This window comes from Gymnoscopelus braueri (genome assembly GCF_963280865.1).
Source record: "Gymnoscopelus braueri genome assembly, chromosome: 13".
Lineage (NCBI taxonomy): Eukaryota > Metazoa > Chordata > Actinopteri > Myctophiformes > Myctophidae > Gymnoscopelus > Gymnoscopelus braueri.
Window position 1 is genome coordinate 35,490,185 of NC_137615.1, and position 24,248 is coordinate 35,514,432.

A 24,248-nucleotide genomic window follows, 5' to 3' on the forward strand; every position below is an offset into this window, starting at 1 on the left:
TCCTTCCCTACTCGAAACAAGCCGAAACTAATTTAACAATAGCGTCCGCGGAGCAGACAAAACCACGGAAAGATATTCACATTTTAACTTGCTCTTTCATATAGAAACAAGTGGGCTTATAACCAAAACGATCCATGTTCTCTGGGAGAAGTGGTTTTAGTGTTCCGTGTAGAAATATTGTTAGTGGGAATGAAAACATAGTCGCACCACCCGGAAGTGGAGCGGTGAAGGCAGACCAAAACCCCGGTTTCCTTGCGCATAGGTGCTGCGTCGTCATTGTCCCAGAGCCAGATAGAGATAGTACAAACAGCAGAGGGTGCTGTTTTTCCTTCTCATTTGGCTCGGGGTTCCCAGATTGCCGCACACTAGACTCTACATTGAAGCGCTCAGATGGTTTTCCATTGACAATGACACTACATTCAAAGTGACGGTAGAACAACCCTATCAGCGAGACCATTTTTGGAGGAATTCCATATGCTCTTGCGATCTTCCATAGGGTGTCACGATGCAGGCTGTCAAAGGCTTTCCGAAAGTCTATGAAATTGATGTGCGGTGGGGCGTTCCATTCTACACACTGCTCGAGGATGTTCTTCAGAGCAAAGATCTGGTCTGTGCAGCCCCTCCCTCTCCTGAATCCTGCCTGTTCCTGTCTCAGCTTTTAGTCGACGGCGGCTTCAATTCTGCCGAGTAGAATCCTACAAAAGACTTTAGATGGTATTGACAGCAGTGTGATCCCCGCCAGTTGTCACAGTTTTGGAGGTTGCCTTTTTTGGGCAGTTTAACCCTTGTCCCAGTCTTATTTAGTATTATTTCCTCTTCCCAGATGTTTCTGAAGAGTTCCGTGAGCACCTTTGTTGAAGTGGTAAGGTCAGCTTTCAGCATCTCGGCATGGATGGAATCTAGGCCGGCAGCTTTCCCACCCTTCATGGCTTGGATAGCACGCTTTACCTCTTCATGAGTTGGGAGACTGGTGTCGATGTTGGGGACATCCTCTGCTGGTGGAGGGTTAGCAGGGTCATCTGACCCTGGACAGTTGAGTACTTCGCTGAAGTGTTGTACCCATCTTGCGGCCTGTTCGTGCTCTGTCCTGAGGATGGTGCCATCCTTGTCTCTGACAGGGGTTGACTGGCTGGTGTACTTGCCGCTGAGTTTCTTCGTGATGTTGTAGATCTTACTTGCTGAGGACCTGCTGATGACTCTCTATACTGTACCAATCGCGCAACTGGTCCATCCTGGCCGTACCTTACGGTAGTCCTTAATGATTGCAGAGAATCTGATTATTTTGATCTCTGGCTTTCTGGCGTGGACGTCATGCCACTGATACTCTGGAGACAGAACCTTGGTGGGTTTGTGGAGCCAAAGGTAAACGTTCATATGAGACTCTTGCTGCCACGCTGCCTCGATGCCCTGCTGGGCGTCCAGCTCAAAGTTGTCGCTGCACGTCGACAGCATGTGACGGACGGCCTCCGGCTCCCCTCCGAACGCGCCCGGGTAGTAGTAGAAGTCGCCCTCGTCGGCGGACATGAATGCTTTAGACTCCGGCCTGCGTTCGTAGATGAACTGGCTGCGCTCTTGGGCGAAGTGATTAAAGTGCAACACGGCGACCAGCTTACCTAGAGTTTCAGATCCCCAGCGGTCATGGAACTTCGAATCGACGTCGAAACAGAAGATGTAGTCGGCGCCATCGCGCAGCTCTGTTTCGATAAAATTGGCAATGATTTTGAACCTGACGGCTCCGATGTCCTGCCAGCGTTTTGTGTTTGGCGCCGGCCTGACGAACAACTCCCGTCCTGCAGCCATCTTAACGGAGGGGACTTGCTCTGGCCTATCCGTGAAGACGTAATAACGGACTTTATATCCCACAAAGAAGTGTTTCTCTGCGGTTTCCAGGAAATCCTTGAGAAATTGGATGTATTCACCAACTGCAAAAACGGTAACTGCTACGGTTATGTCGCAGGGTTTGTAAATGCCGTCCAGCAGCGCAGGTTCGAATGTGGATTGCCATACTATGGGAGCCAACCAGGGCGTCACCGCGACAACGTCGGTGCGTCCAGTCAGGGCGCTGGGTTTGTCGTAGCGCAGATGGTCAGGTGCAATCGCTCCTCTCGGACACGGGACTGTCAGAGCTGGAGGTAGGTCCTCATTCTTCCAATTCGAAGACCTGTGGATTAGGTTAACCACGGCGGCGGCCAGAATTCCCACGAATATTACACAAATGGCCCTTCTTTTGTCTGGTGGCCAGAACCAGCTAGTTCGAGGGCGAGCCATCCTGGATTCTCCTTAGTAGTCGAAGATAGTCGAAGAGTGAATTACTTACTAAATTATTGAATAAGTTGAATAATTCAATAATTCAATATATTGTGTTCACCATTTATATAGTGCTTGGCTGGATGACATCTCACTGATGTCAATGTGCCTGCCCATATATGGATATCTCTGTGTCTGTCTGTCTGTCTGTCTGTCTGTCTGTGTTCCTTTTGTGCCCATATATGGAGTTCCCTGATGCTATCAGTGTGGCCATATATGGGTAGTGGTGGAAAAAGTACTCAAATGTTTTACTTACTGACAACCGGACAGCGTGGATACCAGCCTGCAGACACCAGTAGCAGGTATGTCTTGTGTTATTGTATTGTATTGTATTGTGTTGTGTTGTATTATATCACATCTTGTATTTCATTTCTAACGCTTACTGGTCCATTTGGTTCCAGAGCAAAATTTCCATTTAGGATCAATATATTTGTAAGTCAAGCTTTTCACACATGAATGCAATAAAAATCCATTCTCATGACATTGACATTTTATGAGCAAAACGTCACGTTTGTCTGCTTATTGCAGTACACCAACCTCACCAAGTCAAATGTACTTCTGTGTGCAAGACGGTGTACAGAGAAGAATAAATAATTCAGATTTTATGTGTGATGTTCAAAATAGACTGATGAAAATCTAATATTTTATATGTACATATCCTTTTTGCATTCAGGGCCTGCTGCTTGTCCTCTGACGAACAGATGTACATCTCGTTTCTCCTCTCACACCATAGAGCACCTACCAGGCGCCTACACTCATCCCAGCCACCTAGTAGATGTTCTGGAGCAGGACGTTGTGTGACGTTGTCCCTGTCTCTCAAGCCTAAATGCACCCCCAACCCCACATAATTATGACTGACATGGTTCTATGGCTGTAGGAACAGTGTGTGATTGCAGGAACAACACGAGAAACATTATTCTACCAATCACATAGTAAAATCCTCAGTGTTAAACTATAAGTGTGTTAAATTTGGTTAAATTAACACTGAGGATTTTACTATGCAGGAGGTGTGAAGCTGATGAAAATAATACACATCACATGCCTTGCATTTGAGTTCAACTTTGGTGAAACATGAATTTTGCCAAGGCAGGCTTGGCCAGAACCTCCATCCAAATTTGATGATGGAGAGGGCCATTATATTTCCACACTGACTCCAGAGAGCCACATTGCATATACTGTCGGGCAGTCACCTCTTATCTCCATATTTAAACTTTTTTCTTTTAAATTGATGCTGTACTTCGCCATTCCATGTCACACAAAAGTAGCAAAAATAGCCAATCTACAAGCTACATTGGACACAAAAAAGACAATAATATTGTAATACTAGTCACTAATATAGACTGAAGTAATTAAAGCGGGTCATGTTTGCATGTTTGGAATTGTAACCGCTTAAATCAATCAGTATTCTGATATTAAGTGAACAGTATACATGACTGTTACCATAGCCTTGTATTGGTGCATTTGTCTCCAGGGGGATACACCACAAATGAGCACATGTGCCAAGCTATCACGCCAGTGTATTTGAATAAATTAATAGGCTTGTATTTGTATTTGCAGTCAGATCACCTTACCACTATTTTTTGGGAAAAGACAAGACGACTAATAACAGAACTAATGCAAAACATGGTTATCAATTATGTAGTAATTGATAACCATGTAGGTTATTCATACTGAAATGTATTATAATACTGTATATTGAATTTTCCCCTCTGGGAGTCAATAAAGGTGCACCTTATGTTATCATATAATTGTGTCTTGAAATATAAATCTGTAATTCACTGCTATACATTTTACAAATATACAAGTTAATGAGCTGTGTTCTGACCTGAAAGGTTAACATGATGGGAACATAGATTGAAAAAGCTATTTCTACAATGCACATACAGTAAGTAAAGAGACCAAAAAATATTTTGTTTTGTACTAAGAATGTTGAAAATCAAATCAATTATCAGTACCAGATTAATAAGGCTAACATCCTCTAGGTCAGTGGTTCTCAAACTGGGGGTCGGGACACCCAGGGGGATCCCCAAATTATTTTGGGGGGTCCCCAGATGATTAAAAGAAACCCCCCCCCCCTATTCTGGGGGGAACATTTGCAGAAAATAGCAGATCTACAAGCCAACAACACGTGCTGCAACCCCTTGTGGGCATGTAGATCTGCTCTGTTGAAAATAGCCAATCTTCAAGCCAACAACACAGCGCTGCGACACGTGGGCTTGTAGATCGGCTATTTTCGGTTAACAGGTTTGGTGTAGAGGGGAAAAAAGAGCAGACAAAGTACTGAGGGTTAATGTCTGAAAATACACATTAGCATGACTCCAACATATGAATAGAAAAGATATGTAAACAGATAAAGAATATTAATTTCCACAACACTGATGAGTGCTGTAAAACAAGTCTATGAAGCTATCTATGAAATGAATGAGTTTAATCTGCAACTCAATTAAATTTTTACTACAATATGTAGTGGGGGTCCCTGCTTCATCTCTCTCTCAGCTAAGGGGTCCTTGGTCTGAAAAACAGAGTCTATACGTGGTCCATTTCTTTTTCCATCTATGAACTTATAGATCTTCTATTCTGCTGAATGTTTGCCTAGGTCACATGGGGTCATTGGGGGAGACACCAAGCTAGATGACTCATCTAATACCCAAGACCAATCAGCAGTGGTCATGGAGGAATTGGTAATTGGCATCACAACAAGACTCCAACCTAGACATTCAACCAATAGTGTCCAGGAGAATTACCCTCCCATACGCCCCATCCCCGCTCGCAGCAGCGAACACTGCAGGAGGGTTAGGTGTTTTTTTCTCCCCCCTTTTTACCCGCTTGCTGAAAGCTGGCGGGTCTATGCAGAGGCAGACCTACGACTCATCATTCGACAGATAAATTTGCATTCGACAGATTTGTTCGACAGATTTGCGTCATTGGCTGTCGTTTAAGCCAATGGGATACTTTCCCATACTCTGAACGGGCGGCCTCGTCCTCCCAAGCTATGGGACTATGCAGTCCTCCGAGCGCTAGCCGAATTTGGCTAATAGTTAGCTTGTATGATGTTACTAACTAACTGTTTTTAGCCAAGCGCGCTACTGTCCGCTCCCCATTAGTTATCGACGCAAGTCGCGTTATTACTCTCGTAATTTTCATGTATTGTACATCCCAAAACAAAATTTATTCACCATGTTATGGTGCTGTAATGACTTCATATTTTCTCAACATAATACTGTCTTTCACGCGACCTGCCTTTTTACCCCCGGTCTCAGTAGCGGGGGGCGGGGCGGGTGCGGGGAGAGACCGGCGAGTTGAGTGAAACGAGTTGGGGCAAACGCAGTCCCCACAACATCATTTACTATTCTGTGCCTATCGGTACATAACTCGGACGGCGGTAATTAGTATACATGGCAACACTAGTACGAGTACTTTTCCCACCACTGTTGCTGTTTTTAACATGACTGCCCTGTTTACACATGAATGAATACACACTACAACCAAGGTTACTGTAGCAACATTTTTCATGTAAGGTATGACGCTAAAATCAGCTGCATTTTATCAGAAAAAAGCAGATCTACAAGCTCACAACGCATCGCCGCCTTGTGAGCTTGTACATCTGCTATTTTTTATTATGACGTTTTATTGAATACTTCATTTACAAAAGACATTAATGAAACCAAATGGACCCATTTGGGTTTTTCATTCATGTAAGCCAGTAGTGAAAAGGGCAAACTTGCAGTTAGGCATTACAACTCAAGCCTAGCTGTTTCAAACAGTGAAATCAAAAGACACGTTGTGCGCTTCACTTTTATAAAGGGTTAGGGTTACATTGCAGTATTGATACTTTTACTTAAAGGAGCTACACCATGAATTAAAAAAAAAAATTTGATATTTAATATCATATGGTGTATGTCCCTCAAACCTTTTTCAAAAGGTTTGAGCCTAAATCATCACTCAGATATACTCATCCCAAGTCAATTGTCTCTGGCTTATACAGCGCTTTCAGCTGCAATACCAAAACGTCCTCTTGGGCAGGGGGGGGCTACTGAGCAATTCTGTCTGTTAATACAAAAAAATATTTTAAAAAAATATTTAAAAAAAGAAAAAAAATGGGAAAATTCTGCATAAAAAGAAGCATCTAAGAAAAATACAAAATCGAAAAAAAAACACTTTGAATATTTTTGAACAATTCCACCAAGTGTTTGAGGTGCCTGTTTCACCCACTTCCGGGGGGCGGAGCCAAAATCCGAGCCCGAAGTATTTGTTCGTAGACCCCCACTTAGGGGGGGGTAGAAAAAGTTTCGGAGCGATTCGGGCACTTTTCATTTAACATTGGGTTTGCCATCAATAATGTTTGTGACCTCATAAACATTTCCATTCTGAGATCGCCTGTTCAGACACGCCCATTCTGGAAATCCATGAAATGAGAAGGAATGACTGAATTTTAAAAAAAAACATTTTTTGGGGTACAAGAGACACTGGGGACCCCAAAAAATACAAAAAACCAAGAAAAAAGTGATTTTCATGGTGTAGACCCTTTAAGTAAAACATTACAGTACTTTTTCCACCACTGTTGATGTTTTTAACATGACTGCCCTTATGCTACCTGTATTCTATGGACTCACTTAGTTTATTCTGAAAATAGTTTATTTCTCTCATACATAAATGAATACTAACTGGTCACCACCGGTCTTTTGTCCAGGAACAATGCATACAACACTATCAACCAGTCCTCCTGGGTGTGTGTGTGTGTGTGTGTCTCGTCATTTTTGTTGTTCATACATTTCTAAGTGAAACACTGTAGTTTTGACTTGGCTAAGGGTAGGCTACATTATGAAGTAACTATATCAGCTGGTGAAAATAGCAGATCTGTCAGATTGTAAATCAATTATTTTCACTATCATTGATATTGTACACACCACACACACACACACACACACACACACACACACACACACACACACACACACACACACACACACACACACACACACACACACACACACACACACACACACACACACACACACACACACACACACACACACACTTTATATTGGTAGCCAACCAATGAACCTCTGTGGAGTTATTTTTGTTGCATTCGAATGGCTGAGATTTTATTTTGATGACAACTTTTACATTTTGTGCTGCAGATTGGGGCAAAAACAGCCTGCCGCAAGCGGGTATATTATGACTTTGTCATTTCTTGTTTATCTCTCCTCACCTTAATGTTGGTGTATTCCACAATATTCCACAACATTCCGCAAAAAAAAAAAAACAGACAGACAGACAGACAGACAGACAGACATAGATATACAGCAGACAATCTATGTCTGTCTGTCTATTCTTTTCACAAAATAATGTAGTGTATACAGTAGCTATAGCTAGGTTGCCTGAGTTCACTCTACCGTTCAATTAATTGCTTTTCATTTGAAGTTAGGAAAATAATAATCTCTCAAGTGTTACTTCCTATTATAGATAATGCTGATGTTGTGTATGCAGAACACCACAGAACCTCATCTTAAGCCTCTTAATGTTTTATATGACTCCTTGTGCCGGTTTGTCTTGAGGTCTATATGGAACTCATCACTGCCTCATGTTCACCTCACTCAATTGGTTGCAGCCTAAATCAAGAAGGCAATTACTGTACATTGGTTTCTCTTTTTAAAAACGTTAATGCATTTACTTTAGTTGCCCTTCCTTCTTTGAAACAGTATTAGCTCAATATACATCATCATATTCACTTAGGCACTAGCAATATCCTTACTTTGATGTCCCACACATCTTTAAAGAGGTTGGACGAAGGTCATTCTACTACATAGCTCCATTTCCTCCTTCTGACCCCTCAGGACTTCCCTTGATACAACTTGTTTATGCTTCTAAATTGACTGTACCTGTAGGGATATATACACTGATAGTAGTTGCACTGTGCCCTTCCTTCTCTTCTGTTGTTTAACAGCTGATGATGTGGTGGTTGGTGGGGTGGGTGGAAGAGGGTGAGCAAGCTATCTGTGTTTGAATGTATCTGTATACTTGTATTGTATGTGTGTATCTGTCTGTTGTTAATGTTTTTATGGGACCCCCTCGAAAATGAGATGCTGCACCCCAAAGGGCTATCCCTACAATAAAAATCTGAACAAATCTGAATATCTATCATGGTGTCACAGTGCTTATTTACAGCTAATAAACACAGGTTGCTGTTTCACCATGTTGATATGTGACATGACATCATGCTAATTTCTAACTGGGCATTTATTGTGTGATACACCAACATTAAGGTGAGGAGAGATTTTGTTACTGTGCTAAAAAAAAAAACTAACCAATTTATACATTTCCTGTAAGCACAAGTCTAGTTTTAATTGTTGATATATTGTGATAGCTATAGCCTATAACAAGGGTTCCCAAACTTTTCAGGCCGTGACCCCCCAAAATAATCCCCAAAAAAAGGAGTTGAGATGTTAAATTTAGTTTGACTCGGCTCCACAGATAAATACATTGCAAAAATAGCAGATCTACAAGCTCAAAACACCTCGCATTTGTGAGCTTGTAGATCGGCTATTTTCACAATGTTTGCCTCTTTCTTAGGTCATATTTGACAATTTGTATAGTTTTATTTTATAATATTATAATATTTTTTATAGTATATATATTTTTTTACTTTTTTCGATTTAGAGGTATTAAAAAGGTCTTAAAAGTCCTTAAACTATCACTTTAGAAATGTGAAGATACCCTGTATACGCTTATACTGTATTTGACTGACTGACTGACTGACTGACTGTACCAGGGAAATTAGGGCACAGCAGGTGAACATACTTAGAGGTAATCGGCGCACTGCACAGAGACCGAGGAGTTTTATTTATTTTAAATGTATATTCAAAATAATTAAGTAGCACAATTTCAACGGCACAAATTAGAGCACAAGCACAAAGAATGAGATTTTTTTATACAGGGGCCAGTTTCGAATTGCAGCCACCTATAAGTGCTCTTTTAGAGCGGTTTTATAGATAGATATATCTGTCCATCTGTCTAACATTGACGTAGCCATAATGTTATATTATTATGTATATATATATATATATATATATATATATATATATATATATATACTCAAGTACTGTACTTAATTTACAATTACAATTTTGAGGTATTTTTACTTTACTGGAGTATTTCCAGTTTGCAGTACTTTTACTTCTACTCCACTACATCTCAGAGGCAAATATTGTACTTTCACTCCACTACAATTATTTGAAAACTTTAGTTAGGCCTACTAGTTACTTTGCAAATATACATTATTATATTATAAAACCATACGTTAAACATTTAAACCCTATTGTATACATAATGGCGCCACCTGCTGGATTGTGTAATAACTGCAGCCCACGGGAAGGGGTGGGGGGCTGATACACACGACGCACTGTTTACACGCCACACACTGTTTCTGCAAGTGACGCTAGCATCAGACTGGACAAAAATAAGTCACAAATGACACACGGCCACAAGCTGAAAAAGAGGAGTCACACAAGTGTAGAAATCAGATCCACAAGCGTAATTTGTGCGTCACTTGTAAAAGGCGATGCACACATGTGTAAACAACAACAACTCGTAGTTACAGAGCTCGATTTTTTTTACTTGCAGATACCAGAAAACACGAGTGAAGCAGTCAAAACATTTGTGAATTCATTTGCGAGTTATTAGCCATAAAGATTATTTGCCAGGTGTAAATTACAAAGTTGGAGAGGGAGGAATTGGACATTATTGCAATAATGTGAAATTCGTGCTTCACTTGTAAAAAGCAGGCGACAAATGTGTAAATAATAACTACAGAGCTTGATTTTTTACAGAGCTTGATTTTATATTTACAATGCTGATTTTTTTGTGTGATCACAGTACAGAATACAAGAGACGAATGCATAATATTTGCGAGGTTAAAAAATATACGACTGACGAATGCATAATATTTGCGAGGTTCAATATAAATACGAGTGACGAATGCAAAATATTTGCGAGGTTCGAAAAAATCTTTGCAGATAATAAAGTCCAATAAAATCTTCCATAGGACATGCCATTCACTATTGGTAGAGAGATGGACATAAAAAAAGTCCTAAAGGAGAATAAAACATTTTAAAAAACGATTTTAAGCCAATGTCATTTCAAGCATGGGGCGGCAGTGGCTCAGGGGTAGAGTGGCCGGATGGGCACCACAAGGTTCCCAGTTTGATCCCGGGCCCCCCAGAGTTAGTGTCGAAGTGCCCCTTGAGAAAGACTCCTAGCCCCCCTGAGCTCCCGATGAGCAGATTCGTGCCTTGCATGGTTTCCTCTGCCATCGGTGTATGAATGTGTGGGTGAATGTAATGCACAATCTATGTTAAGAGCTTTCGATAAAAGTGCTATATAAATGCACCATTTACCAAGTAATATAATACATCTTCACATTAGTAGGCTACCATGACAGTTGCCTACTTAGTATATTAACTGCTGTAAATGTTGAATTGCTCAGATGCTATATTGCTCTTTGCACATTGTGCGGTTGACTGACTGTAAGTTATCTATATACACAGTACACACTGTGTAGGCTCATCCATCTATCAGTCTGCAATGCGATGTGAGTGAGAGTGTGGACTCTAGCCAACACCAACTCAGGACTATCTAGCATGAGGGTCTTGCAGTGTTGTTAGCTAAGCTGTGGCACCGTAGTGCATCTACGTAGGTGGTGCGCTTCTTTCCTTTCCTGGCTTCGTCCTGGGTTGGCTCCCATAGTGTCAGTTTGCTTGCCTCTAGTTCCGGGTGACTGACGCAGTGCCCTATCAGTCTATCTATCTAAGAATGTCTGCAGATAGCCGTATGGTTGTGCATATTTGACCGTTTTATTTTCAGAAGGCCATGCTTTAAGTATACAGAAAAAGAGAATAAAGGCCTACACATACAGTATTAACATGACAGAGTACAGAAGAACCATGTAGATTTTCCTATTTACAGTATATCAGTAAGCAAAAAGTGCTTGAATGCATAACATAAGTGACCACAAAAATATACAGTAAAATAATTAAATATAAAACATCTGTTAAAACTAAGTAACAGCCACCTCTCACTGTTACTTGGCTGTTAAATGACTGGATTTGTAGGGGAGGGGCTCCCACTTAGCAAATCACAGTGCAAACAAATATTATAACCATAAGTTGGCAGAACTAATAGCATGTATTGTAACCGTCTCGCTCAGAATAAAAAATAACAAATTGCTTATCATCACTGTCGGGTGGAAACCTTGCATGTACAAAACAGTTATTTTCAGGAAATGGAAATAAGAACCTGTGTTCCAATTGTCACAAGCTCTTGTTAATACTTTATTTGTTAAATATTTATAAAACCAAGAGACAGACTTAACCACTTTCAACCTGGCATCCCTATTTTGGACATTTTCACAATCTTAAAAGATATTGCAAAAATAGCCAACCTACAAGCACTTGTTTATCAGCTATTTGCGCTACGTTTGCGAGACAAAGTATAAAATAGGGCATTAATTTATGGGAAAAAAGGAAAAAATATCAAATACAAGGTTTCTTCCCGAGAGCAATGTTATGGTTGGTACTTGCCCCCCTTCATTGAGTCCTGCCTTTATAGTGACCTATCATACTGCTTCTTCAGTTGTTACACCCATCTGAAATCTGTTTCACAGACAATGCTTGCATGCATGATGCATAACATTGCATAGAAAATGAAATCTCGGATCAAACTGGATTAGCTAAACCCTTGACTGTTTCTCCTTTGCCTTGGATCAGTGCCACTTCAGTTCCTCAAAGAGGACAATAATTAATCACGTCATTTCGTTTACATCTCATACACACAATTGTGAGTGACCAAGTTACTTGATGTTATCTGTAGTTCCCACTGCCAGACGTAGTAGTAAACCTACAGTATCTGGCATACAAGCGCTTTCTAAAAACAGAACGAATGGTTCGCAAATACCATCTGACCCAGATACAGTGTGGCTTCAACCGAACCCAGTGGTTTCTGATAGCCGAACAACAGCAGCCCACGAGCCAAGATTACCACAGTAAAATCAGGACTGTTAGCTTAACTCAGTGTAGAAATTCACCTCTAAGTGTCCAATTTACACTCTCAGGGTTAAATTAACATTCTGTGTCTTACTGTGTAAGACAGGCGATGGAAGGAATACAATACAGCCTCATGGGAATAGAAATACAGTTAAATGCTTCTTAACATGGACTATGTTTTTTTTTTTTTAAGAACTGTGTAATCTCATCTTGGTTACAAAAAAGAAATGACAAAAACAACAAACAAAAACAACAGATAAGGCGTAACAGAATGGCTTTCTTAAAAGTAGATTACAATCTTAGTTCACAGATAAATACTTGATTGTTTCCTGTATATGACTTATCAAAGCTTAATTGAATAACAACAGTGGTTCTCAAAGTGGGGTCCAGGGGCCCTCGGGTTCCTTAAGGGGGTTCTAATTAGGCCCCGACAGGTCTGTAACTGAGTGTGTGCAAAGTGGAACCAAATGGACCCGAGTCCATTTGTACACAAGAGTTATGGGAGAACACTGAATAAAGACAGTACTGACATCTTTTGTTTGTTTTAAAAATAGCTAGTATCAGGCCGGCTAGCAGTGGATTTAATGTGTATTCATACAACCACTGAACTCTGGTTACAGCATAGTAACAAAGCAGATTTGTGGAATGAGTTTTATTTTTAGTCTAACTCAATAGTTCTTTTTAATTTCAAGGTTTGATATCATTTTCCATCTCTGGAACCCCAGTGTACACTATACAAACCCAGTGTACACTATACAACTCAGAGCGCACAAATGTTCCACATGTGCGCTCTCTGAGTTACAGACCCCAACTCCACAAGGACCCCAGTGGGGTCCCCGGACCCCACTTTGAGAACCACTGCTCTAACCTGTCAAGTGGGAAAAAGAAAAACCTCTGATAAATAGGTGTAAACACTGCCTGCAGATGACATAATAGCATTTTCAGACCAGTCACAACACAACACTCTGTCAGTTGAAGAGGGAAACAAGACTGTACGCATTGTACTGAAATGAAAATCAATCTCCTTGTAATATTTCTAGAGCTACTCACCCATTCCGAGTGCCAGACAAGTGTCAAGAGAAGATACTGGGGACAAATCAACAGAATGTGATTTGACAGGATGCATCTTGTTTGTTTGCATTTTGTTTCAGTTGCATGGAACAGAGAGGATGTCCTCTCATGATATCTAGGGCTGCAACTATCCATTATGTTCTAAACAATAATTCTATCCAATAATTCTTTAGATTAATGGAATAATCAAGAAGTGTGTTTAAAAATATATCTTTAAAAATTGTTTTACACATTAACCGATCTATTAACCACTTAAGCAAAAGTAGCGCAAAAGTAGTGACAATAGCAGATCTGCAAGCTTACAATGCGTTATTATAATTTAAAAAAATAATACTTTTTGAAACGTTTCTCCTATAATGACAAGGTCAAAATAGGGATCCATTATCAATCGATTATTTGTATTAACCTATCGATTAACAATAATTTTTTAGAATGGATTAAATCGATTAGTTCGATTAAACGGTTGCAACCCAACTGATATCCATGCTTTAGCAACCCATAAGAAGTACACATACATACCGTACGTAAGCTGTGTGGATCATGGTTTGATTAAGCTACTAGCATTGTGGTTGACATCAAAACAAACAATTTCCAGACAAGACAAGCACACTCAATAGTTATGTGAGAAACATCGGCTCTATACCCTTTCTTGCTTAAATATTTTATGTACGCTGAAATTTGGACATGTATCTAATTGGTGACACACTGCAAAATCCAATTGACCACATCATCATCGGCAAGTGGTCTGGAGCATTGGTTCTCAAAGTGGGGCCCGGGGACCGTCAGGGTACCTTTGAGGGGGTTCGAAATAGACCCTAACAGGTCTGAAACTCTGAGTGTACAAATGGAACAAAATGGACACGTAAGCGTTCCATTTGGTTAAGAGAGACTTTGAAATTAAAAAGTTTGAGAACCACAGAGTTTTTTTTCTTTGTACCCTTGAGAAACTCATGGTACGGCCTCAGTCACTGGGTGAGACAAACTGCAAGGTAAGTGAAGTGATTTCAAGGGGTAAGAGCCGGCCCCAACACATCTGAAATATGCAGGTAGAATACTTGTGATTATACAATCCACGTTTACCCTCTGAGAACACTTAAAGGAGAATTCCGGACAAATTAAGTGTTATCTTTGATGTCTCGTTACTCACCTACCGATGTGAAAAGTAGCGTTTTTTTTTTTCATATATTCCCCTGTCGTCATTTTTTAAACACCCTCCGTTGTTATAATGGGAGCGTGAGGGTTAGTGAAATTCGTCTATTATAACCGACGCAAAGTTGTTTTTTTCACTACTAGTATTCATAGTAGAGTCTCATGATAGTCAAACATGCGTTGAAACTATCTGCGAGGCTGCCGTCAATGGCGAACGATTTAACACTGGTTGCTTGTTTCTTCCAGAACCTGGCAACTCGTGTTGCCAGATTCTGGAAACAAGCAACCAGTGTTAAATCGTTCGCCATTAACGGCAGGCTCGCAGGAATTTTCAGCGCATGTTTGACTATCATGAGACTCTACAATGAATCGTAGTAGAGAAAAAAATAACATTGCGTCGGTTATAATAGACGAACTTCACTAACCCTCACGCTCCCATTATAACAACGGAGGGTGTTTAAAAAATGACGACAGGGGAATATATGAAAAAAAATAACGCTACTTTTCACATCGGTAGGTGAGTAACGAGACATCAAAGATAACACTTAATTTGTCCGGAATTCTCCTTTAACCACTTTCACCCTAGCATCCCTATTTTGGGCATGTCATTCTAAGCGAAGTTTTTCAAACATTTTCAAACAATGTGTTTGATAATTTTTGAATAGGGCTTAAGTGGTTAAACAAAAAGTCTTTACACACCGGGGGGCATGACGAATAAACAATACGAAACTCAGCGTCAAGTATTTTGCATCACAACTATTCATATAGTTGATGATGCCTTTGTTTGCTGTGAAAATTTGACCTTGTTCCAAATTAACAATTATGTAGCTTTATCACCATATAATATTAGCATTCTGGTTGGGTGTAATCATGACAACAATTTAAAAAAATACATTTTCAGGCTAATTCAAACGATAAAGACGCCCCTGGTGTGTAATGACCTTAACACTCAGGATTTTACGGTGCATTTAAACGGCTGGTGATGTGTAACCTCTAGCCACTAGAGGGCGCTTGTATTCACTTGCTGTTATGTACTATAGTTGTTTTAACTGAACAGCACAAGCACCCTCTCTAGCGGACAGAAATTACATATTGCACCTTCAACAGTAGCAGGGAGTCAACACTAGAATGAGTGCGTTTTGGGCAGAGTGAAACGTGGCAGTCTGTGAGACAAGGTGTCGGTCAGAGTGTCAAGAGAGTCATGTCCAACGACATCTCTTTCTCTGGCAGGCCTCGGGGTCCGAGGTGCAGCCCTCGGAGTCGCTCTCAGAGGAGGAGGGTCCAGCCAGTGCAGGAATAAGGGAGTGTGGGGGTCGCTCAGGCCCCTCCCCTGTGGTGCCGTTATTGAGACTGAGCACCCAGCCCAGCTTGTTTTGCAGCAATTGACGAAGACCCGGTGGCAGGGGCAACACACCAAGAGTATCTGTACAGTCAGGCAGAAGTTGACGCAGGCGGGCACAGCACAAGTACTGCAAGGAGGTGGGTGCAAAGCAGGACCGGATCACCTTCATGCTGCTTTTAGCTGCCGTGGAGCATGCCATCGGGTAGAACTTCTTATTTTGCAGCTCAGTGGTGGCGACACCTGACAAGAGAAAACACCTTTAATTCCTTCTTCCAATCGCACACACAGAACATCATGACTGATGGGGCTAAATTGACTCTTGACTGGAAGTTTTGCTCAGAGGAGATGATTATTCTCAGTTTGGTAAGAACGAGAGGTCGAGCCCACATTTTCTCTCAAACTGGTTGCGCATCGGTGAGTGGCATAGTTTCACAGGTCAAAGTTCAGCCAGATGAATTTTCTTTTCTCGCACTGGTGTGACCGCAAACTTGTATAAAGACATAGAATTGTTCCCATACCGATACCAGTATCGGAAAAGCTGCAGATACTGCATAAAATGCTGGCATTGGTATCGGCGAGTATGCCAGTCTATGCCACTCTGATACCATGTAATAATTTATCACATGATGATATTTATTTTACAGCAATATTTTGAATACTTCAGTTCACTACTGTTTTATACTCTTACTGTACTATTTTCATAATTATATTAATAACTTGTAGCTGCACTTCAACAGTTATTAATCGGAATCGGTATCGGGAAGGAACAAATTGTATCGGTACATCTCTAATAAAAACTCACTGCTTGTTTTTGAAAATCTTGAGACGCAGTTGTTCAAGTTTGCCTAAATTAAAAAGGCATAATTTGTCCATAGACATTACAATTAAAACTTTTAGCCAACACTTTTATCCTGTGTGACTTCAAAAGGGCAAGATTGGACTCACATGAATCCTAGCACATGAATCCTAGCGTTCCTATTCTGGGCATTTCATAACAGGCAAACATTTACGCGAACATTCCATGAAAACAGCTAAACATCCGGGCAAAATGCAAGTTTACAAAATGACAGGTTGTGAGCATGTTTGTAGATTGCCTATTTTCACTATTTGACATACAATGAATTATATCATTGCTGTCGGGCAGAAACCTCATTTCGCCATGTTTAAAATGTTTTAATTGTATAATTAATCAAAAAGTGTTGTGAGCTTGTAGATCATCTATTTTCACTATTTAACTTTTTTTTTAAATAATACAACGGTTTTGGTTCCACCTGACAGCGACGATATAGGGTTTAAATGGTTAAAAGCTTTGAAGCTCAAACAGAGCAAACAATCCTTTACAACAATCAGACAGTATAGTATCAGTATGTATTGCCTTTATTGACCATGGTGATCAAACCAGCCCTCCTCCCGTTACAGTACTAACCTATAGACTTGCGATTCTTGAAGAAAGTAAGTGTGCCATGCCAGGTGTCTAGATGTACTCCAATGATAGAGCCCTGGCCAAATCGCGAAGAAAAGTTTGTCTTGTCTCCTTTGTGATGCAACAACCCTGGGGAGAAGGGAACAACTACTAAGGATATGCAGTGTAAACAGTCAAATCATTAGCATTGGTGAAATTCTCTGAACTAAACCATCAATGCTTTGCGAAAACAAACAGTCATAGTTCTTACCAGTGTAAGAAAGACCCCAACTGTCCTCATCCTTTCCCAGCAGGCTGCAGAAAGTATGTCTGTACTTGTCTAGGTTGACGTCAGAAGTGCCAATGCCAACCATCTAGTACATAAAAATAGAATACCAGCCATTTCAAAACCTGGACTAAACATCTGTTTGATGCACGGCTTTCTGGAGAATCTTACATAGCATGGCAAAAGACTAGAAGGATATATTTATATATATATATATATATATATATATATATCCTTACCATGTCTGTCCCGTACACCGGGGATGTCATCTTGATTTCCCAGAAGTGCTGTCCCTCGGCCAGCTCCTTGGAGCCACGGATGGCTGCTGTACCACAGCTGTAGTCGGTGTGAAAGTTGACTTTGCGATTCTCGCAGGTTAAAAGTGTTGCGGCGGATCGGCTGTTGACGTCCCAGACCCAGTCAAAGTCTAAAACATCAGAGGGAATTTGTGAGCACAAACAGTAAAAAAATCAGACAAAGGATAATGTAATAATAGTATAAAATACTACTCAAAGGGACTGGTTGTCCGAGCACTAAATGATGTCAGCACTAAATGTCTCTGCCGGCTCCATATATGGAGCTCTAGATCAACCACGCCCAAATATGGAGTTTGTTATGTCAGACTTAGATAGGTTAGTTGAAGATGTCAGATAGCTCCATATATGGAGTACCAATGTTCAGTGGGTGAAATACCCATATGACATGAAGGTGAGTGAAAGCCTTTCGTTACAAATAGTAATAACCTTTTAAGTTATATTGGGACATCTTTATATTGGGGCATTTTTTAAGCCTTTAGTTGACAGCATAGAGACAGATAGGAAATGTGGAGAGAAAGCAAGGGAATGACATTCAGCAAATGGTCTGGCTATTTGTCACTACTCATTTAACAAATCCTATTGCTCCTATAACACTATAAGCAAAGTTATAAATGGTACTGTGTATAGTTATTTCAGGACAATAGTTACGGAATGTGCATCTTTGTTTTAGACAATATGGTAAGTATGGTAATTAAAATGGGTTCTCAAATGAATGCGTCATATAATTAAAGTCCTATCAAGTTCACAGAAAATAGATACGTTGAATAAAACAACGGCTGGTAGTTCAGCAGTCTGAAAGCAGGATACATGTGAAAATGACGAACTATGCCCTACACATCTGCCTCCAAGCAACACTCTTCTTCCCCAAAGCTTTATGTTTTAAGATTTCATGTTGCACAGCACAGGAAAATGTGGAGGGGACGCTTAACAAAATTGGTCACCATAAATTAGCCCAAACCATTTAATCTAAAAAATGTTGAGCAGTACACTGCACTCATGCATGCGCTTCGCATACAAGTGTCGGGCACACTCCCTCCATAGGAAATCTAATGGCGCCGTGGTTTGAAGCCGTCTCCATGCACGGCGGCATGCAGCACACAGCAAGCACTGAGGGTGGTTGTGAAAGAATGATTATAGATCATTTCCTCTGTCAAAAGAAATCTGCTAGTCAAAAACCATTCATAGCTAAGGCCCTGAATACCCACTGTGTGTGTGTGTGTGTGTGTGTGTGTGTGTGTGTGTGTGTGTGTGTGTGTGTGTGTGTGTGTGTGTGTGTGTGTGTGTGTGTCAAGGTTATAATAGTTTTGGATTTTTCATTTTAGTTTAAGTTCGTTTTGACTTTTTTTTTCTAATTCAGTTTGTTTTAATTCATTTCTAGAGCAGATTAGCTCGTTTTTATTAGTTTTAATTTTTGAAAATGCTAATAGTTTTAGTTAGTTTTTATTAGTTTTAGTTCTTTAAACTTTAGGTTAATTGTGTTTTGTGTGTGTTGAAAGCTGAGCCCTGCTCTTCATGAAATGAGGAGGGAACAGCGTGAGACTGAAAGCAATGCAGTAGAGACTAAACAGGGACACTTATAAGTAAATAACATAAACATATTGTGTTTTCTTAATTAAAGAAAACGCCATAGACCTTCTCAATATGAAAAGTGCCTTTAGATAACTTCTGTGGTGATTTGACATGATATAAAATAAGACAATGTTAGGCGAAACACTGAAAAGTTTAAAACTAGAATTGATTGCCACTTTACTTGAACACATAGGTGAATCGTTCAAAGTAATTCATAAATCACAGGTGGCAAAATGCAACACAAATCACTACATCAGATAATAAAAATAAAAATAATAATAATGTACTTCTCACATCATGTATTATTATCACTTACTTAACCACTTGAACCCCAGCATCCATATTCTGGGGGGGAACATTAGCCCAAAAAAAAAACAGATCTACAAGCTCAGAACGTGTGAGATTTGGTGTAGACAGAAAAAAGGCGGTCCACGTACAGAGACAACTCGGGTCCAGTTTACCAAGTTTAGAGACTTTAAGTGGTTAATAATAAACAATAAAGGTGAGATGTCACTGAAACGCAGTGGTTGTCCAGTACCTTGATCATCCTCTCCACAGTGGCAGTCTTTCACCCGGTGAAAGCCCCGCAGCCGGGGGTTGTAGGTGCTCTCCGCCTGGGAGTCACAGCTACAGTAGGACTCCCCTGTGACGGGCACCGCACTGGGGACTGGAGGGACCACTACTGCCGGGTACTCTGCCTCCGAATCCGAGTCACTATACTTGAATGACAAAAGAGAATAAGCAAAACAAGTTTTACATTTAAAACCCTTTAAGACCTGGAACGCATCTGTGTCGCATTTTTTTTATTTGAGCAAAAAAAAAAAGCATTATTTTACACTTTGGCTATTCAAAAATAGCAGATATACAAGCTCGTTAGCCTGGTAAACCCTCCCTCCGGAAATCTCATTTCTATTTGATTCCAGGAATCAAATAGAAATGAGATTTCCGGAGGGAGGGTTTACCAGGCTACAAGCTCGTAGCGCGGCACCGAGTGCCGCGCTACGAGCTTGTAGATCTGCTATTTTTGAAAAATCGCGAAAACGTGTGCAAATCTTTGAATATATATTGTTTTAAAGCGAACATTTTTAACTCGAATCTTTGCTTCTGGGGGTCCCTGGAACAAAATATTTTGAGATGGGGGTCCTTGACATGAAAAAGTTTGAAAACCACTGATATAGAAACATACGTTTTTCAGAAAACCGTTTAGGATTTAGAAGACATTTTGCAGAATCGGAACCTCAGGCCTCAATGGGTGAACGCGCCGTTAACACCTAGAACAATGGCCCAGACAGAGAAATTTACTTTTTTTTCCGGTCGCGGCTGGGGGGGGGGGGGGGCAGGGCCAGTGCGGTTCGAGTTGAGCCCCCACGGCGGGCCGTGCACATAACGAGTGGTTCCCAAACTTTTTAGCTCAAGACCCAAAAGAGAAATAAGACGTTGGCCCAGGACCCAAACTAGTGAAAATAGTTTGGTGTCTACAAGCTCATAAAGCGTTGCTTTGCGCCGCGTTGTGGGGTTGTAGATCTTCTATTTTCAATATTTCTTTAACATTGTTTTTATTTAAGGAAATTAGTTGATTTTTTTTATTTTAGTCACAAAATACTTTTGACATTTTTTTAATGGTTCTTAATTGATGAAAAGTTGAGATTTTGTTGTTTAAACTTTTTTTAATCTTTTGAAATATATAAATTATATATTTTTAAATGTAGGAAAGGAAAAAAGGGGATATTTACTTGTGACCCATAAAAATTGGTCCGTAACCCAAACATGGGTCCCAACCCACTGTTTGGGGAAACAGTGGCCTATACGAACTAGGGGTGTAACGATACAGTAACTATCGATGCATCGATTTTAACGATCCAACTATATATATACGTAAAAAGCAACATATCGTATGGTTTTAATTTGTATCATATTGCAATGCAAATAATTTAGTGTATTGATACTGTCGATTTGTTCCTAACCCCCATCTGACAATATTTTATGCCAGGGAGTCAGGGATCCCTATTCCCCTTACCAGATTTGTGTTGTTAAAATGTTTCGAAAATATTCCACATTTTCTTCAAGCTTTTTTTTAAAATAGCCAATGCATATAGGTTTAAAGTGCTCATGTGGCCTAAATAGTCGCTTCTTTTGGGCTTATTTTAATAGACCTGGTTGCTTATTTCTCTTATAAATCTGGCAACACGGGGTCCTTACCTGTAAGCGCTCATAACCCCATTCTTCACTTTGGGAGGCCAAGACCAGTGCCCGGGCATCAGCATCCCGTCTTATTCCACTCCACACATATCGCCACGCTCGGCTGTTCCTGCTCCGCCTGGACATGGCATCAGCAGAACTTCACCTGTGAAGGAACCCTGATTGTCAGTCTGAGAATACTCAGTCTCAACTGCCACATATGGTGAATACTAGGCCTGTCACAATTATCACATAATCGCCTAATACAATTATTTGAGATAATCACAATTAAATTTAGCATAATCGTCATAATTGTTTATGTGGAAAAATGTTAGGAAACATTTTCAGAAATAGTGGAAATAGCAGATTTACAATTTCACAACACGTCGCACTATGACTCGTTGTGAGCTTGTAGATCTGCTATTTTCACTCTTTTGTAACAGATTTGCTGTGAGTTTGTAAAATATGGCGTATTTTGGCTATTATACAAGATATTATTGATTTTCGCACATTATTGATATTGATTATCGGTCAGTCATTCAGTGTTTTGTCATATCTGGCCTAAAAGCCACACAATTAAATCGTTAATCGCAATTATTTGTATGACAATTAATGGTCAAGTAAAATGTCATAATCGTGACAGCCCTAACATTGGTGAATATGTTGAGGCAAAGAAAGAGGGTCAACTACAGCAGTGGTTCTCAAATCTTTTCATGTCAAGGGCTCCCAAATTTGTATGCATTTGGCCGCGGATCCTCATCTGAAAATATTTTGTGGCCGACACCCCCATTAAAGATTTGACTTGTAGAAATGTTTAAAAAACATTTCACTTTTCATTCAAGATGTTTTAAATAATTTACAAGCTTACAACACATTGCAATGCATTCAAGCTTAGCTTATATATAGGGTTTAACGTAGTAATAATGTTTTGATCCTATATTAACTTATTTTGCTGGGGACACCCTGGAACCCCCTCAATCAAGGACCCCTGGGGGTCCCCAAACCCCAGCTGAGAACCACTGAACTACAGGGTCTGCCCTAACGATTTGCAGTGGTTTTAGTAAGAAAAAGACCCATTACCCACATTCTGCTCTGATGATTTTTTTAGGTTTTAAGTTTAAGAAAAGCAAGTAGCAAGGACGGTACTGGGAATTTGCTGAGACAATCCAGGTAGCCTTGCAAACAATATACACATTTATCCTGGCAATAAGACAATAATGTTCAAATTACTATTTGGATACTGCGGCTCCTCAAGATATGCCTAGATCATAAAAAAAAAAGAAAGAAAGGAAAAACAGCAACACTTATGTTTTGTTTTTTTATTATATTATTAACAAGGTACACTTGTGGTATGATGTATGATCCATGCATTATTCACCATCTGTTTTTCTGTTCTTAGCACGCTTTAGGGTGGGTTAACTGGGTTTAGCTAGATTTGAGCTAAACTAGCAGGATTTTAGCTTGGTGCAGAGCTAGCTATAGCAAACTACTCCCAAAGCGTTAAAGCAAGGTCAGAAACCCAACCTTTCACGTCAGTTTTACAGCCTCAAACGCTATTTTAGCCCTGGATAAAATGAGCAGCATCACACTCCTCAGTGACAAACGGGCTATTCTATCAACCCCAGTAACGTTACTATACGTTAGCCGTAGGATAGCTATAAAGATCAACGAACGATAGCCAGGGTTGCCAGATTTTGTGAGAGACTTAAGCAACCAGGTCTAGGAAAACAAGACCAAAAGAAGCAACTTTTAGGCCACAAGAGTACTTGAAACCTAGATGCGTCGGCTAGTTGAAAATAGCCGATCTACGAGCTTGTAGATCTGCTATTTTCAAAAACTCTTGAAATAAAATGTGGAATATTTGGAATATTTTTTGAACACGTTCTAACAACACAAATGCTCCCCTGGGCACAAAACATTTATGAACATAGTTGAGAACCACTGGGCCCAAATAAGCAACTACACTTTAGAAACAAGCCCCAAAAAACCGCAACCCACAACTGCCAATATTTACCAGCAACTTTACAGAAAAAGAAGCCCAATGTCGCTTATAATAAGCCGACATGGCAACACTGACGATAGCTAACCGGAAGTGGAGTCACTTCGCTATCGCTACCGTCGTCTTCAAGTCTAGTTAGCTGCACAAGCTAGCTAGCTAGATAAGCTAACTAGTAGCTCGCTATCTCGGACGGTGTCGCCGTTAGCATTAGCTTTAGGTTTACGTGCCTGTTGTTCAACCAATCGATAATGCGGCGTTAGGAAGGTGTGCTCCTTTTGAACCCCGGACTTGGTGTCACAAGTGCTGCCAATAAACTCCACCGCACGACAAGTCGACTTGCTGCTAGCCAAATAAAAGCTATAGCTACACGCCAGATAATTCGTCGTACGACGGTACCGCGCGCCTGAAAAAATAGATATACCCGACCCACCAGCTCACAGCGCGTAGCGCGCGACGCGCTGTGAGCTTGTAGGTCGGCTATTTTTGTCGGCGCGTGGCACCGTCTTACGACGAAGCAGAAATGAATCCATATTATTAAAAATAAATTTAAAAAAAAGCTTAACTTTTCACAAATCTCGCGTTGACAGA

The 24,248-nt window shown here is 40.4% G+C and overlaps 2 protein-coding genes across 3 annotated transcripts; both read right to left on the minus strand.

Annotated features, from left to right (window-relative positions):
• Positions 1–651: 651 nt before the first annotated feature.
• LOC308099541 (globoside alpha-1,3-N-acetylgalactosaminyltransferase 1-like) lies at positions 652–2,268 on the minus strand (the record flags this gene model as incomplete). Its single annotated transcript, XM_080448279.1, has 2 exons — positions 652–1,152; positions 1,243–2,268. 2 exons carry the CDS (start codon positions 2,266–2,268, stop codon positions 652–654), a joined length of 1,527 nt encoding a protein of 508 aa, XP_080304405.1.
• Positions 2,269–14,908: 12,640 nt separating this feature from the next.
• Positions 14,909–24,036, minus strand: spsb3a (splA/ryanodine receptor domain and SOCS box containing 3a). 2 transcript variants are annotated; one of them, XM_080446353.1, is made up of 7 exons: positions 23,888–24,036; positions 21,683–21,827; positions 20,022–20,202; positions 17,837–18,024; positions 17,583–17,685; positions 17,336–17,479; positions 14,909–16,149 (listed from the first exon to the last, which is right to left on the minus strand). In XM_080446353.1, the coding sequence occupies exons 2-7, from the start codon at positions 21,806–21,808 to the stop codon at positions 15,767–15,769; spliced, it is 1,125 nt and encodes a 374-aa protein (XP_080302479.1). In that variant the 5' UTR covers positions 21,809–21,827; positions 23,888–24,036; the 3' UTR covers positions 14,909–15,766. The 2 variants fall into 2 exon arrangements, with proteins under 2 accessions (XP_080302479.1, XP_080302480.1); XM_080446354.1 differs by having other exon boundaries at positions 14,912–16,149; positions 17,336–17,461.
• Between the last annotated feature and the right edge of the window lie 212 nt (positions 24,037–24,248).